Source organism: Manis javanica, chromosome 11, assembly GCF_040802235.1.
Source record: "Manis javanica isolate MJ-LG chromosome 11, MJ_LKY, whole genome shotgun sequence".
NCBI classification, from domain to species: Eukaryota; Metazoa; Chordata; class Mammalia; order Pholidota; family Manidae; genus Manis; species Manis javanica.
Window position 1 is genome coordinate 105007890 of NC_133166.1, and position 17371 is coordinate 105025260.

A 17371-nucleotide genomic window follows, 5' to 3' on the forward strand; every position below is an offset into this window, starting at 1 on the left:
ACGGCAGAGGCAGCTGGCCCCCGCTCCCTGACCCCAGAAGAAGGGTGTGCTTCTGTCGGCTCTATCAGCACGTGGGAGATACAGAGGGGGTTTGTGCCCCATAATAGGGCATGGCAGAGGGTCCTGGGGACATTGTGGGGATGTGTGTTACTGCATGTGGAGTGCATAGACCAGTTATGAATATGTGTGTCCCCTTCTGTAGACCCATGTGGCACCATGCTCTGGACAGGCACAGGATCACATCCTAAGGCCCTGAGTCACGGCAATCACAGATCTAGAAGAGTCCACATGGTCCCTGGGGCCCATCTGCGCCCATGCTGTCACTACCCAGATAAGGACAGTGATACCAGAGACGGGAAGAGCCCAGCCCGGACCCTACAACATGTGAGGCAAGGAGCTGGACCTGAACCTGCCGCTGGTCGCACTGAGCAGAGAGGACAAGTCCTGCTCCTGACCCCTCAAGTCGGATCCTCTCAGCTGCTCAAGTGCCTAGGATTCCTGCTTGCTTAGCCCATGTCTGCTGCCTAGATCAGCAGTGCCTACCAGGTCCCCCTGCCCCCTGCCAGCCCCACCTAACTGCAGGCACTGGGGGGCCTGGGGAGCCTGCCTGAGCCTGTCCTAGAAGACACCGCCTGAGGCTTCACTTCACCCCAGCCTAGAGCCAGTTGTGTGCCCCCACCCCAAGACAGCTGATGGGGCAGGGAGGAGACGGGGGAGGGGGGATGGGCAGGAGGAGAAAGGGCTCTGGGCCCTGGGATAGCAGCCGGGGACTCAGGTGCTCTCTCCGGAAGCAGAGACAGGGAATCTGCAGGAGACAGGCAGGCATAGCAACCCTGAAACCAAGTCAGCCACTGTGGGAGCCCATCTCTCCGGGCCAGCCTGGGCGGGGGGCCAGGACTGCATAGAGATCAGCCAGGGGCTGCCTGCCCCCCACTACCACCCCAGCCCCAAACCTCAAGCCACCCACCTGGCCTCCGGGTGGGGGCCTGGAAACTCAACACTGCCTGCTCATCAGATTTTCCAGGCTCTGTGTGTGTGCATGTGTGCGTGTGCGTGTACATGCGTGTGTGTGCGTGCGTGCATGCATGCGTGTGTGCATGCATGTGCGTGTGTGCATGCGTGCGTGTGTGTGTGTGTGTGTGTACACATGCACGCAAGTGCACTTTCAGAAGAGGTGGTGGGGAGCAACTAGGAAAACTGATGTGAAAGGGAGAAGGTCTAGATCTGGCCAGGGATGGGGGGCTCCCTACCGGCATCCCTCCCCACCCCGTCTCACCTGGGGCGCCTCACTGTGCGCTTTCTGGCAGAGTCTCAGCAGCAGCAAAGGGGAGAAGTGGGGTGCGAGATCCTGAACCAGGATCTGAGCAGAAGAGATGCAGCAAGACACGGTTTAGGTAAGGGGGTGTCTCAGAGCCTTCCCGTGAGCCCCCATAAAAGAAGCACCTACTGGGACAGCACAGACTCCACAGCTAGTCCGATGGACAGAACCTGGCCACAGAGGGCACACCTGCCAGCCCCCCAGCGGCTGGGGCAGCCCCGGGATGGGAGAGGGGCTCCGGGGAAGTAAGAAGCAGCCTTCCCAGCCCAGGCTTCTCCATCCAGCAAAAAAAGTACCCCAGGGCTGTGTCTCCTCCCTGGCAACAACTCCCACAGACAAACCCACATCCTCTCCCTGGGGTGCTCCTGAGGTCTCAACGTACCTTAGTGATTCGGGAGAGAGCCAGCCAGGAGGCCAGGAGACCAGGAGGCCAGAGGCAGGTCCAGGCGTCCTGGCTCCCAAACGTGAGCTTCCCAGTGTCTCCCTACAGCGGCAGCGGGGCAGCTCTCTCCTGGGCCCTCCCCCCACCCCCCACAGCCAGGCCTCTGCGACCCGACACTGGGGAAGATAATCACCAGGCAGTGAGGCCCTGGGCAGCCAAGTCTCCCGCTCTCCCTCCCACACCTTCGCCCTCAGGAAGGTCAGCAGGGAGGGGCAGACCCAGATCCCTCTGTCCGGGCTGTGGGAGGGCAGCAAGGGGCGCAAACAGCAGGTGGGCGAGGAGTGTGCTTCAACACACTGTGTGCCCGCAGGAGCCGTGCAGGTGCACATACCTGTCTGGATGGATGTGCACATGTGGGCAGCTGTGTGCACACGTGGGCCTCTGGGACATCACGGAGGGGGGAGGGAGACAGAAGGGCCCCCGAGGAGAAAGGGCCAGGTGGCTGCGCAGATCCCATCCCACCGGCTCCGCCTGTGGGGGGAGATGGGGAGGGCCTCTTCTATCCCTAAGTTCTCCTAGCAGGGATCTGAGCCCCGGTTACCTGGCAAAGAACAGGCTCTTCCCTGGCGCTCTGGGCGGGCTGGGCTGATCCTTCAGTCGGGGGTGCGGAGTACGGGAAAGTCCCCTTCCCCAGCAGGCACCCAGAAGGTGTCGGGGAAACCGGGTGGGGGGGGGCGCCCGCACCGGCCCACACGGAGGCAGGCGGGGCCCAGGACATGGGGTGGAGGGTCGCCCTCCTCTCTGAGCCCTCACGCGGCTGGCCCGGACCCCCGTCCACACCTCCTACCTCACTGCTCTGCCCTATTCGCCACCAGTCTCCTCCGGTGTCTCCCTGCCTTCTCCCGGGTGAGGCGTCCGATCCCGTGTCTCTGTGCCCCCCACACAGCCAACGACAAGCTGGGACCTGGAACATCGCTGCGGAAGCCGGCCTGGGCTTGCCCAGGACCTGGGGGAGGGGGAGTGTGGGAGGACCAGGGGTCCCAGGGCTTCTCCACAGAGAAGCGAAGGGTCTAGGGAGGGGCCTGAGCCATGGCGGGTAAACAGGACCCAGGAGTCCTGTCCCAGCAGCTCTCCCAGTTCCCCAGATGGTCTGCTTTGGAATTTCATAGGGTGGCGGTCTTTAACTCTGGGGGCCGGCTGTGGTGTGGGCTGCTTCCCAGGTGCTGCCAGGAACAAGAACTTCTGGGAGTCCCAGACCCCCCCACCCCTCCAAGGGGCTTCTGGCCCTGGGGACAGGGAGTTGCGGTTGGCCACCCTGGAACTGGGGACCAGTTAGAGTGGGGGAGTGTGCCCCAGGCTGCCCTCACCCTGAGGGCCAGCTGGAGTGAACCGCAGTGGGAAGGAAGAGGGGTCTGGCGAGAAACAAGACTCAGGGACCCCCGGGGCCTCCACCCAGACACGTCCCCGGCCCCTTCTCAGCTGACAGCCCCCTCAGCACTCCACGGGTGCACAGCACCTCACAGGCCTCACACCACTGGACCAAGGCCTGCTAGCAGCGCCCCAGGGAGGAGGGAACCCGATGTGGGAAGGCTCGGGGCCTCGCCAAGGGTCACACGGCTAACAAGCAGGTCAGAGCCACAGTGCCCAGGTCTTCCTGGCATCCAACTATTGCTACACTTTCTCTGGAGTTGAGGGTGGGTGGCACCTAAACCCCAGCTCTGGAATGCAATTCAGCCATTGGCGTGATGACGGTCTGAGCGCTATCTGCACAGTTCCATGCCAGGAACAGGGGAGGCTCTGGATGGGAAGTCACTCCCAGGGGCCTCCCGGCCTTCCCCCTCCCAGCAGCCTGGACGAGCAGGGTCCACTCTGGAGCAGGCAGAGGAGAGTGTCCCCGGCCCCGGCCTGGGAAGGGACAGTTGCAGGATGACCCATGCCTTGTGCCATCTGAGGTTTGTGGCGGCGCCTTCACCCCCCTGAGCTCTGGTCACTCACCTCCACGGACGTCCTGGCATTTCTAAGCAGGGTGAGGTAGGGTCGGGAGGCAAAGAGGGACTGTTCTCCCAACCCAGACCACCCCGAGGGACTTGAGAGACCCTCGGGGTCCTGCTCAGCCGTGACCCACCTCACCCCACCTTCCCCATCTCCTGGCTCGCAGCTTCCGCTCCTTGAAGCCCTGCGGGACCCAGCCTGGTGAGGGCAGGGGGTGTGCTCCCAGCCAATAGGCTCAGGCCGGGGAACCTGGGGGCAGCAGCAGACCACTGCCGGGGGCTTCGCCTGCTTCCTCCCCCCACTCCTGTGGTATCCTGGCTTCCTGTTCTTGATAACGATCTACAGCTTGGCCCAGCGCAGTGGCTTTCCTCCCAATCCCCTCCTCCTGCCCCCTTTTTGATCCCCAGGCCCTCACTGCATTAGTGGAAACCCTGGTGGGCCTGGGGGGCAGCTGAGACAGAGGCCAGCTTCAGGTCACTTCCCACAGGCTTACTGGGATTCCCAGGCTCCTACCCTGCCAGCCCATCCCAGGGTTCAGAGCCAACTCCGAACCCAGCTCTGAGCCTCCTCTCAGGGAAACCAGCCCCTCCCCAGTGCCCACTGCCAAGGGCAAGGGCCAGGATGAGGAGGCCTCGGAGCCCCAGAGGGCCATGCTGTGCTTCCTCTCAACACCCCCCTACCAGGCTAGGGGAAGGCCAGCCTTCCCCCCACCCCCTCCTGTGTGCCCACCCCCTGTGCCTATTGTACATCATTTCTTTTTTGCTGTCACCATTTGATGGCTGAATCACAGAGGTGGGAGGAAGAAATTTGAGGGAGAGGATGGGGTTGTGCGCACTGGGGGCAGGGAAGGGAAGGGTGTTGGCAGGGTTACCAGGTAAAGGGAGATGAGCAGCAAGCAGGCATGAGCCAGCGGGGAGGCCAGCCAGCAAGAGGCCTGCCAAGGGGCAGGGGTAGGGGTCAGTGGAGGCTTGCACCTGAGAGCCACCTACCAGGCCCCAGGCCCCCAGGCACCCCAGTGATGAAGAAGACATGGGCGTCCCCTGGTGTAAGCGCCAGAGACTGTCCACTATCTGTAAGTCTTCTGAGTAGATGGCAGGGTGCTGGGAGCCTAGGGAGTGCCCCCCGGACTCCTCCACAAGCTCCCCTTCCTCCCCGCTGGCCAGCACAGCCGAGAGCTGCGGTGTGGCTCAGGGCCCGGGGACGACCCCTCTGCTCTGGCCTGGGTCTTTCCTTCCCACGGTGGAGCGAGGATTGCTGCTTCCTCTTCTCCCCGATCCCACCCCAGGTGTGTGCCCACCTCTGCTTCAGGAAGATGCAGTCTGTGCCCTGAGCTCCCAAGACTTGAAGGACAAAGGCTTCCAGGGCTCTGAGGAAGAAGTGGGGAAGGCGGAAATCCGTCTCAGGCTGAGGTCGCTTTGAACAGGAACAAGCCAGGACCCCATGTGGGACAGCACAGAGCTGGGGGCCAGCTGAGCTCTGCCCGGCAAGCAGACAGAGGTAGGCGTGGCACAGGCTCGGAGGGGGACACTGCAGGCAGGGGCTTTGGGAGCAAGGGGATCCGAGGCAGGCAGGAGCAGTCCAGCTCCTCGTCCGTTCCCAGGAAGCAGGGCCTTGGGCCCGGGGCAGAGGTGCTGGCACACTGCCAGCCTGCCCCTGGAGGGGCACCCGCAGGAGGCACCTGACCCCTGGTGGCGGCCGCAGGCGCAGGAGGGCAGCATGCCGCTGGGGTGCGTGGGTGGCAGTGAGGAGGGGCGGAGGGAGGAAGCTGGCTTCCTGAAGCCTCCTCACCCTCCAAGACAGACCAACAGACAGACAGACAGCTGGTAAGAGGCAGCCAGGGGGACACGGCTGCTTCAGTAAGTACCTGAATGGGGGAGGAGTCCTGTGGGCCTGGGGCAGTGTGAACCTTGGGGCGACAGGAGGGCATCTCTAGGAGGGTGTGCACAAGGCTGCATCAGGTGCCACAGTGCCTGGCTGGGGAATGGGTGCTGGCCTAGCTGATGTCCCCAGGCCAGAGGGCAGGGGAGCCCCCAGGAGCTGCAGGGAGAGCAGAGGCTAGCAAGCCCCCGCCTACTGCTGGAGAGTTTTCTCTACCACACACATCTGCACTGGCCCACTCTGTCCCCCTCACCTCTGTCCCTGCGGGCTTAGCACTCTGACACCACCTCCCCCGGAGGCTGTGTCCCTGCTCTAGAAGACGTGGCCTGTCCCCCAAGAGGACGTGGCTCCACCACCTCTGTGTCCCCTCTCTTGCCCCCAGCTGTCGCCTCACCATGCGCTGTCGCTCAGAGGCTTGGTGAGGCCATTTCCTGTGACGGTTACAGAGGCGGGAGATGGGGGGGATGGGCAGAGGAGGAAGGAAACACCCCCATCCTATCTCCCTGGACAGAGACCCCAGAAGCCAGAATGAACGTAGGGGTGGTACAGACAGCAGTTAGGAGAGGGTCCTGACGGGGGCCCGCAGCTGGGCACGCCTGTGCCCTCATGGGGCTCCACCACGGCACAGCACCTCAGGTGTCTCAGAAAAGGCCCACTGGCTGACTGAGAGCTGCTGTCCAGGGGCTCGCTCCCTCCTGTCCACACAGCCCCCGGGGAAGGTCCCCTCCCCTGCCTCCTCTCACTTGGAGCCCCATGGGCTGTGGGACCCGGCAGCCCCCTCTCCCTTCCCTGCCTCCTGGACTCCTTCCCGCCTTCCCCCAACCTTACCCTCACTCTAACCCCCGACTGCCCACCACCCTGGGTCACGCTGTGAAGATCCTGGCCTTCCCCTGGTGGACATGACACCCCTCTTGGAGGAACAGACACCCCCAGTGACAGCAGAGGTGCCAGCTAGCAGAGGGCCGGCTTGGGCTTGGGGCCCCTCTGGCCAGTCAGGCAGGCCAGGGGTCGGCGGCTGAGGGGCCCTGTCTTTCAGGCAAGCCTCATGGCTGAGTGAGCCTCCCCGGGGCCTGGCAGCCCCGCAGCATGGTCCAGGCCTGCGGGGGGCGCTCCAGAGCACAGCTGTCGGTCTCGTCTTCGGGGGCAGCCATGACCCAGCCTCCGCCCAGCAGAGCACCAGCCAAGAAGCACGTGCGGCTGCAGGAGAGGTAAGATCTTTCCCGGCAGAGGGGGGCCGTCCAGCCCTGAGCCCCAGCCCTTTCCCTGTACCTGCCCCTCCGGCTCTGGCAGCTGAGAGTCCAGAGGGCCTTTAGTTGTTGACTCCAATCTGGAAGGAAATCAAATGTGTTCATTTGCATGTCATTTGCATTCCTTTACATGTCTGGGCACAATTTCATGTCAACTTGCGTCTGCTCCCCAAACGCCAGGTTGGATTGAACTGTCCCTGGAACAAGGCTGCCTTGGGTCTGGATGTGGGTCCAAGCTTTAGGAGCCAGGTCAGGAATGGGCAGAGGTGGGCTCGAGGCTGCCCTGCTCTGGCTGGCAGAAGTAGGGCGTGCAGCAGGGCCTGAACCCTTGAATTCACTGGGCATTCGGCTCAAGGGAAGACAAGGAGCAGCCTCCTCAGATGTGCCCTATAGCAATAATCGTGTTAGAAGAGCAAACATTATCGGGCACTCAGTGGGCACTGCTCGCCTGTGCCTGCAGGCGGGGCTCCAACGTGGCTCTGATGTTGGACGTGCGGTCCCTGGGGGCCGTGGAGCCCATCTGCTCAGTGAACACCCCCCGGGAGGTCACTCTACACTTTCTGCACACAGCCGGACACCCCCTCACCCGCTGGGCCCTGCAGCACGAGCCACCCAGTCCCAAGCAGCTGGAAGAGGAATTCTTGGTAAGAGCCCGCAGTGCCCCCGGAGCCATGCCACACTCCTGAAACAGAGGCAGCCTGCAGGCAGCACTAGCTTGAACTGTGGGCACGGCTCCCCTTTGACCCTCAGGAAAGGGAACCCAGGGCTCAAAGGCAGAAACTGCCCCCGGGGCCCTCTTCAGTCTCCACCCCATCCAGACCTGTATACTGACGCCAGGAAGGAAGGGTCAGGGCCCAGCTCCACCTGAAAAGGGTGGAAGGGGGGGGAAGAGGCTGGGTAGGGGTATTGACCATTCACTCATTTTCTCCCCATGCCAGAAGATCCCCTCAAACTTTGTCAGCCCTGAAGACCTGGATATTCCTGGCCATGCTTCCAAGGACCGATACAAGACCATCTTGCCAAGTAAGGCCTCTGGCAGGCATGCAGGGAGACGGCGCTATCCCTAGGGTGAGAGGTTCAGGAGGCAAGACTTCAGCCAGGGCCGAGCTACCCTGCGTGGAGTGCCTCCTGTCGGCAGGGAAACACCAGCACCCGGCCATGGCGGGGGGCGGGGAAAGGAGGAGCAGTAACCGCGGCCACAATGAGAACACAGCAACTCATATTTGCAGATGCGGACTGTGCGCGAGGGGGTGTCCCAGTCATTGGTAGGAACTCATTCTGCAACCCCATAAATGGATACTATGGTATTATGATCCCCATTTTACAAGTGAGGAAACTGAGTCACAGAGAAGTTGTGTCACTTGCCCAAGGTCACACAGCTAGTTGTACCAAACCCTCTTCCTCACCCTCCCATGCGGGAAACACCCAGCAAAGGGTTGCAATGGAAGAGGCACCATCAGGACGGCTCCCAGACAGGGGGCTTTGAGAGACTCAGATGCAGGGCGGTGACCAGGCTGGGATGGACGTCAAGGAGCCATAAGGGGTTCGGCACCAGGGGATCAGCACCTCCTACTTTTTCAGAGGCAGGAGTGAGGCCCTTTGACCATGAGGCCCTTGAAGACTCTCCCTCCTTCCCTCCGTTCCCCTCAGAGCAGCCTTTCAGTGGCTCTGGGTCTTAAGACCTCTGCAAATTCTGACTCTGCCTGTATAGCAGGTCAAGGGGCTGTCAGCACTCCTCAACGTGAGGGGGAAGGAGCAGCCCTTGCTTTTGGCCTCATTCCAACCAGCCCTGAAGCTACCAGAGAGGGCAGAGGGCACACAGTCCTCTACCTGAGACCCCCTGGCACCCGGGTACCCTCTGTCCCAAACCAGGCCAGCACAGGGAAAGCAAGCATCCTCTCTCCTCTCTGCACAAACTAGCATCTTCATTCCTGCCTGGGTGGGTTTGGAGAAAGCCTCCCCCTTAAAGGAAGCGGGGGCCCCTTCCGGTGGGAATGAGACCTGAGGTCTAGGCCCACTTCACCACTGAGACATTAGCAGGTCACTCATCTGAATCCCACATTCACCATCAGAAAAAATTCTTCCTTCATTTTTCCATTCTCTTTTTCCAACATCTATCTTTCCATTCCTACTGGCACAATCCTACTCTACACCCTTAATGATCTCGAGGGTGGAGTATTACAGGAGCTCCTATTCGGTCCCTGCTGCTCCCTTCCCTGGCTCCTACCCAGCACCACGCAGTTAACCTTTACAAATTATTGCTTTGATCATGTCTCTCTACCACTCAAAAACATCGGTGGCTCCCTATTGTCTGCAGAGAAAATAATCCAACGAGCATCTGGCCACCTGCTATATGCAAGATACTATGATGAGCACAGGAACTCTCTTCTCCCTGACCCTGCTGGGGGGTGTGCATTAGTCACCTTTTGACCTCTGACCTCCACTGGTTTTGACTTCCTAGATCCCCAGAGCCGCGTCTGTCTAGGCCGGGCACAGAGCCAAGAGGACGGAGACTACATCAACGCCAACTACATTCGCGTGAGTGACCGGCCGCCACCGCAGCACAGGGCAGGATGGTGGGGCTGTGTTTGAAGATGTGCCCGGAGAGCACCTTCCAGCCATGCCTGTGGCTCCGGCGCCTGGGTTTTCCGGCTCCCGCTCGCTGGTGCCATGGCCTGCCAAGCTGGGACGGATCCTGACCAGGCCCCAGGACACCAGCTGAGAACAAGCAGATGTTAAACACGCTGAAAGGAAGAGACTGCCAAGTCTCCTGAATGCCCCCTCCCTGTTACTTTATCTCTGCCAACCCTCTGAACACAGAGTTTGCGCTGCCGACCCCACCCCAGCTTCCTGAGGCTAAGGGCTTGGGCCGGCACAACGGGCAGCTCTCAGGCGTCCCCTTTCCCTTTGTCTCGGCTTGACTGTCCCCCAGGCAGCCCCTCCTCGTGGAGGTGGTCTAATACCCAGCTAGAGGAACCTGGGATGCGAGGTGGTTCTCTCCACCGGCTGCCCACCTCTATTGGCCTCAAGTGGATGTAGAGGCTCTCTGGTGGTTCAGAGTGGGAAGGACCGTGGCAGCTGGTACAGAGAAGTGAAAAGCAGTCGGCAGGGGAAGCCACGGGGGAAATGTGATCTCCCAGCTGCCAGCAGAGAATGGGGTGCTGGCGGGGGGCAATGGTCTGGATTCACCATCCTGAGCAGCAAGCTGAGGGGAGAAGAACGGGCTGGCAAGAATGTACTGCATCTTGCTTCTATGTGTATAAATGTAATACGTAAGAATGAAATACTGCACAGTTTTCCTATTTTCTGCTAGTACAAAGCAGTGGGGCAGGAAGGGAACATTAACGGAGGACCTGAAACATGCTAGGCTCGCAGTAGACTTTGTTGAATTTCATCTGCACTACATTCCTGCAAGATGGATATTATGCCCACTTCAAGATGAGAAAGCTGGGGCTTACAGAGGCTGGGTAACTTGTTTATGGTAACAGAGCTGGCATGCGGCGGAACAGGAATTTGAACCCAGATTTCTCTCACTCCAGAACGCATGTCTCCTCCACCATGCGGCTTCTGGCATGTGCATTTCTGCACGTGTGTCTATGGCTGCACATTCCCTGGCTTCATCCTGATTCTAGGACTTGCAGAGTCTGGGATCTCCCCAGACCTCTACTCTCACTGCTTCCTTACCCCTTCTCCTGTGCCCCCACCTCCCCAGGGCTACGATGGGCAGGAGAAGGTCTACATCGCAACGCAGGGCCCCATGCCCAACACTGTGTCAGACTTCTGGGAGATGGTGTGGCAGGAGGAAGTGTCACTCATTGTCATGCTCACTCAGCTCCGAGAGGGCAAGGAGGTAGGAGGCAGAGCCACCAGCCCCGGTGAGCCCAGAGAGGGCTATACCAGGCCCTACCGCACACCCATGCCCCATTCAGGGCAGCTCGGGACCACGGCTCCCCTGGGAACTGAGAACACCCATAGCCAGGCCCATCTTAGAAAAATTCCTGCCATATACACCACAGAGGCTGTCCATAGCTAGAATGTGGGAGGGGGTGTGCACTTCATCTGCAGGTACCAAGTTCAGGAGAGCCCGGTCCCAGGGGCTGACCCAGCCAGTGCCCAGCTCCTCCAGAGGGGGTGGGAGGTGTGGAGGGGACCTCACTCCCCGTTCTGCTGCCCTGACCCCTGCTCCGGCTGATAGACCCTCTCCCTCTGACTCCCAGCTCCTTCCCTCCTAGAAATGTGTCCACTACTGGCCCACAGAAGAAGAAACCTATGGCCCCTTCCAGATCTGCATCCAAGATGTGAAAGAGCGTCCAGAATACATTGTGCGGCAGCTCACCATCCAGGTACCACCCTCTGGAACCAAGCCTGGGGCACAGGGAGGTCAGGCCACCCCCAGCACCCCTGGAGCCCAGGCCAGACCTTCACGAGGAGCCACGGATTTACCTGATTAAACCTTCTTTACCCCACATCTAAAAGAAGTGCTTGAGGCACAGAAGAAAAACATGGGTGCAGCCCTCAGAGGCCCCCCTGGGGCAGAGCCAGGGAACCAAGCCGAGCCCCCTGGTCTGTGCTGAATGGCCCAGGATGCGGGTGGGGGTGGGTCCGGTTGCTGAAGGAGCTACAGGCATCCAGAGATGTATGGCAGCTTTTAAGATGTGAAAGTGCTAAGAGTGCCTCCTATTATTGTATAGCATTTCTCCAGCCCCGGGACCCTTCAGGCATCCTGCGAAGTAAATCTAAGCAGCGCCATCCCCTTTCTCTAGGCGAAGAAAATGAGGTTTAGGGACTTACCCAAAGTCACGTGCTAGTTAGGGGCAGAGTCAAGACTTGAACTTGGGTCTTTCCGCCCTTCCACCGACAGTGCTCCTTCCAGCGTTTCCGAGGAGGAAGTGGTAGGGTATGACGAGCAGAGAAAGGGCTTACCTTGCCCGGCCAGGGCCCGTGGCTGCCCCACGGGGAAATTCCTCTGGCACCAGAGGAGAAGGCTAGCAGCGCCCCGACCCTCACCCTGGTTTTCACTCCTTGTCCTCACGCCAGTGCCAGGGGGAATGCCGGTCAGTGAAGCACGTCCTATTCTCAGCCTGGCCTGACCACCAGACTCCAGAATCAGCTGGGCCCCTGCTGCACCTGGTGGCTGAGGTGGAGCAGAGCCCGGACACAGCTGCCCACACCAGGCCCATGGTGGTCCACTGCAGGTACGCAGCCCCCTGCCCCCCAGCGATGGCAGCGCCAGAGCCAGGCTCCCCTCCCTTCCACTGGGTCTCTCCTGGGAAGGGCTCTGAGAAGAGCAAGGCCGGGCAGGCCCAGGTACTGCTTGGAAAGGAATGTCTAGGTCGCCCAGCAAGTGCTGTCTCTTATTCCCTCCATGCAGAACCTGGGCTGGACCAGAGAGGGAATGGATGTCAGGAAGCGCCCAGTCTGCTGGGGCAGGAGATCAGCCCGGTCCCCGCTGCAGGGGAGTTTATTTACTCATTCAACAGTGTTTATTGAAGACCTGTTATTATCAGGCATAGTACTGGATGCTGAGGAGACAGCTATGAGCAAGGCAGTTTGGTTTCCACCCTGACAGGCTTATAGTCTGGTGGGAAAGACAGCAGATAAAACAATTAATCATCACACAATGTGATGAGAAGAGATAAAACAATTAATCATCACACAATGTGATGAGAAGAGATAAAACAATTAATCATCACACAGTGTGATGAAAGGCCCTGATGGCATATGTGGGGAGCACAGAATCAAGTCACCCAAACCAGAAATTGGCCAGAGAAGGTCTTCCAGGAGAAGGGATGTCTGAACTGAGCTAAGACCTGAAAAGTGACCTAATCAAGCAAAGAGGGGAAAGGCGTAGGGTTCCAGGCAGGTGGAACAGCATGTGCAAAGGCCCAGAGATGAAATTTTAAAACTGGCTCATTGTTGACTGTAGAGTTAGACAGCAGGGGCCCAGAGGTCATGGGGGAAAAGGGACAGTGATGAGAGATGAGTCCGAACAGCCAGTAACAAGGGCCCCGTAGGACTGGCTGAGAGACTTGGATTTGCCATTTGAAAAGAATACTTTGGCTGCAGAGAAAGACGTGGACTCCCAGGGAATAGGGTGTGATGCAGGGGACAAGGTTCAACAAGAAAACAATTTGGAAGCGTATGCCCTAAACAGAACATAGAGGCAAGAAGCAGACAGAAGGGGCTCATGAACCCCCTCCCCATAGGTGGCACCTGACATAAGCTAGGAGGTCACGAGGGGCTTCTATCAGCTGTTCATATAAGAAGACTTCCTAAAGAAGGGATGCCTGAGAGGACGTAAAGGGGCAGGAAAGAGCAGAGTCCGGAGGGGAGACTCCGGGCAGGCCCCGGGAGGGGAGAGGGAGCTGAGTGTCAGCAGCCAGGAAGACGGTCTGTGCTGGGAGGAAGTCACAGTTAGACAGGGAGGACTCAAGGGGTCAGCAAGCGCACATGGGCACTGCCAGCAGGAAACCACTGCCCACTGCTCAGAAGAGAGCTAGCTCATTGAAATGCTCACAGGGACCTGAGGGCAACCTGGAATAGGTTTCAAGCGAGGCTAGGAAGATCTGTCAACTCCTTCAGGGCCAGCGGTAGCCTGAGACCATATTGCTACCTTCCTCCGTCCCCACGTCCCCACCCCAAAATAGACCAGTCCCTGTTGCTGCTGTATAGTTTGGGGCCTGGTCCCCATGTTCCCCAGCACCTGGTCCTCATGTCCCCACCTGCCTGGTCCCCAGGGTCCCTGGCCTCCTGTGACCTCCCGCCTCCTCCCCGGCTTTATCTAGTGCAGGGATTGGCCGGACAGGCTGCTTCATCGCCACCCGAATTGGTTGCCAACAGCTGAAGGCCCGAGGAGAAGTGGACATTCTGGGCATTGTGTGCCAACTGCGGCTGGACAGGTGGGTCCATGGATATAAACAGGACCAGCCACATTAAGGTGTGGCCTCAGTGGCCCCCGCACGCCAAACCACTTATAGGCACATCCCCATTGAGCACTTCCTGGGAGAAAGGAACTGGCCCTTTGCCTAAAGAGCTGTCTCCTTTGCAATTAATACCCAGAAAAGAATCTATATCTAGAATTTTACCATCGGGGCCTAGAATTAAATATGCCACTCTATGGATTTTCCTGAGCCTTCCATCTTGTTGCTTTTGTCTTTGTTTTTCCAAATCCCCAACTCAGGGGAAAGGTGGGGGGATAGGGTTGGTTAGTTCTAGGTACTAGGCAGCCACAGGTAATGTGCAGAAGCTCACGGGATCTGGAGACAAGGGCCAGGGTGCAAATTCTGGCTTGCATCTCACCGAGGGGTCACTGTACTTCTCGGGCCCCTTTCCTTACCTGCAGAGAATAATGGCCCCTTCGAAAGAGTGCGATTGTAAGGAATGAGTCAACTTTGAGAACCTGTTTTTGAAACATGAGAACCTACTACACAAATACAAAATGGAATTATTAATTTTACTTTTAAGATCATTGGGAAGAGGAAACCTGGGGGCTCAGGAATGTTCCTGGCCTGGCCTGAGGAATCAGGGGCCTGGTTCTGCCCCAGGAGCTGATGGGTCTGAGAAGACCAAGCGCCAGTGTGGGGCACCTCCTCCTCGGCACAACTAACCGCAGGGCTCCACCCTCAGGAAGGGGCAGCGGGTCTTCCCTTCGTGGGAGGGGCAGCAAGAAGTAGGAAGCAGACAGGATGAACATGTGGGATGGAGCTGCGGGTTCTTTGGGAGAATCCAGATCTCCCTACAGGACGATGAAGACGTCTGACCTGACCCTCCTTCACTCATGGCTTGTGTGCTTCTCCTCGCAGGGGGGGGATGATCCAGACCACGGAGCAATACCAGTTCCTGCACCACACCTTAGCCCTGTATGCAGCCCAGCTGCCGGAGGAGTCCAGCCCCTGCCCCCTGGCACCTTCCACTAGCCCAGGCGCCCAAATCCCCCAGGCCTGGGAAGGTGGGTCTGGGGAAAGTGGGCCTTGTGACCGGGGCTATCCCCAGGGTGGGCATGGGGAAGGGGTGCCCCCTCAGTGAGCACATGTGGCCCCAGGAAGCTGCATCAGCAAGGACCAGGACCAGACTCCAAGTCTGCACGACGGGCCGCTCTTCTGCTTCCACTAGTCGCCCCATGCGGACACCAGGGGGACCCTCCCATGTCTCTCTGAACTTAAAGATAGGAGCTGGCACTTACACCAGACCTGAGAGACCCAGGTGTCTCCGCCTGCTCTAAAGTGCTCTGCAAGCTGCATTCTCCTCGTCTATGACACGGACAGTAAGTGTTTTGCTGCCATAAGAGGAAAGCAATCAGGGAAGATCCTAGGAGCTGCTCCAGATAAATGCTGTTCCTGGGATGGCAAAGTGATCCCAAGGCCATCCTGTGCCCAGGGCCCTGCCCACGAACAGGCCAGATGCCAGAGCCAGGAAAAGTCTGGACCTGGCCTTGGTCAAGTTCTCAACATCCTAGCAGTAACTGCCTCCTCGCCCCTCATCTGTGAGGACTGATACCCCTCACAGAGATATCCTTAAGAGAGAACAAGGCCCGGACTACCTGTGTCCACACGTGTCCTGGGAGCAGGCTGCAGAGGTGACCAGGCTCAGCAGTTGAAATCTCTGGAAGATGGAAAAGAGTGGGGACCCCTCAGAGGCCCAGAGAGCTGCCTGTGCCTCCGTAATTGCCAGGCACTCACCCCAGCTACTCCCTAGGGAGGCCTAGCACCCTCTGTCTTCCTTCCCTGACCCCAGAAGATACCCTGGATACCAGAAAGTACAAAAGAAAGAGGAAAGAAGAAATAAAAAGATCAGCCTGATTTTAGATTAACCAGCCCCCTCGACCACCCTCCTCCCCTGCCACAGCAGAGTGCAGACGGGGGCTCAGACTGAACGGGGACCCCTCTTAGTCTACCCCAGAGACCTCACTCTCTCATCACCTCAGCGAAAATGCAATTTCCTGGGCTATCTCAGGGCTGACCTACTCACCCCAGGAAGACATCCGAATCTTTCACCCTTCGATCCAAGATGGGCCGCCTGTGGGGATGAAGGGAGGTATTATTCCTCTAGGCACTCGACCCCTGGGGTCTGCCTTCACTGATGCTGCTCTCTGTGGAGCCCCCCAAGGAGCTGAATCCTGGAGAGCAGCTGGGCCTCCTCACCCATGACATCTCTTCTGAAGAACCTGTGGTGTTGAAACTGAGGTGGATTTTCTTAATGCCTCTGCTTGGCCTTCCTGAGGGCTGCTCCTCCTCCCAGCCCTGCAAAGGGGCTCTCCTGCACCCCCACTTTCCTGACGGTCTGTGCGCAGGAAGTTGGGAGGAGAGCTCTCAAGGGCCTGGTGCTGCCCTGAGCGCAGAGCCAGCCAGGAGGGGAGCCACTGAGCAGGCCCACAGGCCTCCCTTCCTGGTGCACTGCCCCAGCCCCATCCCAACTCCATGCCTTTCCAGGGCACAGCTCTGGAAAAGTAACCCAGCAGGAAAATAAAGACTTCTTGGATGACTGTTCATTCCTTCTTCCCATCTTCTTCTCAGGCTTCTGCACCCTCCTTACAGCAACACGGCAAGTGAGAATCCGTAGACCAGGAAGGGGCTACAGATCCCGGAATAGGCGCTGTCCTAGCACTTTTGGGGCACATAAAGTGTACCAGACCAGAATCAATTCAGGCAATGGAGCAGAGGTGTACCCAAGAGCTGGGGAGAGGGACTTAGAATGGGCAGGGCCTAGGAAGATGACACTTAACCCAAAATATTGTGCTGGACCAAAACTGTGACTCCTCCACGTGGGCACCTGTTTGGATCATAGGGATCATCCTGGTTTGCCGAATATGGTTGATAATGAGTTTATGCGCCTTTGACTGAAACAAAAGACTACATGTGAGTACATAGGAAAACCCAGTAGGAAGGCACCCAGCATAGGGTGGGGACTGCCCCAAACCTGCAACTAGATCAGGGTCCAGCCAACCCCAGGGTTCAGCAGGCTCTGCAAGAGGTTAGGTCCTCAGAGGCAAGGGCATTTTGACGGCCGTACACCTGCAGTCGCCTGTTCTCTTGAAAACTGGCTTTTAGCAAAACAGGCAAGTTTTTCGTTTGCCACAGATCTTCCTCACTGGGACCCTCTCGGCAGTATCTGAGTACCGTGGTGAGACTGGGGGAAATTGGCATCAGTCTCAAACATCTGCTCCCCCGGGGCCAGAGGCGTCCTGAACGAGTGGCCCAGGTAACTGTTAGCGAGATGGAGTTTAAACACCCAGGACGGTGTTCCTCTCTGCTGGGCACATTTTGAGAGGATGGACCTCAGTATCCAGATATGTTCAGGATTCAGGGAACAAAAAGCCTCCTTTTTCCTCCCTTTCGGAGAGATCTTATCTTGGTGTCCTAAAAAGTGCTGAACCCCCTTCTTCACCCTGGAAAACGTTCCTGCTTATGGGGGACCACCTTGGTCCCACCACCCTTTGAAAAGGAAGGGGTACCAGAGGGCCGCGGCAGCCCGGGTAGGAGAGACGTAAGATTCTACCTTTTTCGTCAAGTGCCCCCCGAGGCCAGCAGCGGGTCAGGCGCGACGGCTGGGACCCGC

At 58.8% G+C, this 17371-nt stretch overlaps 1 protein-coding gene across 2 annotated transcripts; it reads left to right on the plus strand.

Moving 5' to 3' along the window:
• The first annotated feature begins 5430 nt into the window (after positions 1-5430).
• PTPN7 (protein tyrosine phosphatase non-receptor type 7) lies at positions 5431-16298 on the plus strand. Of its 2 annotated transcripts, none has more exons than XM_017673588.3 (10): positions 5431-5515; positions 6607-6778; positions 7278-7461; positions 7756-7840; positions 9279-9355; positions 10530-10667; positions 11050-11160; positions 11855-12012; positions 13603-13716; positions 14620-16298. In XM_017673588.3, exons 2-10 carry the CDS (start codon positions 6657-6659, stop codon positions 14840-14842), a joined length of 1212 nt encoding a protein of 403 aa, XP_017529077.3. In that variant the 5' UTR covers positions 5431-5515; positions 6607-6656; the 3' UTR covers positions 14843-16298. The 2 variants fall into 2 exon arrangements, with proteins under 2 accessions (XP_017529077.3, XP_017529076.3); XM_017673587.3 differs by having other exon boundaries at positions 5443-5548.
• The last annotated feature ends 1073 nt before the right edge of the window (positions 16299-17371 follow it).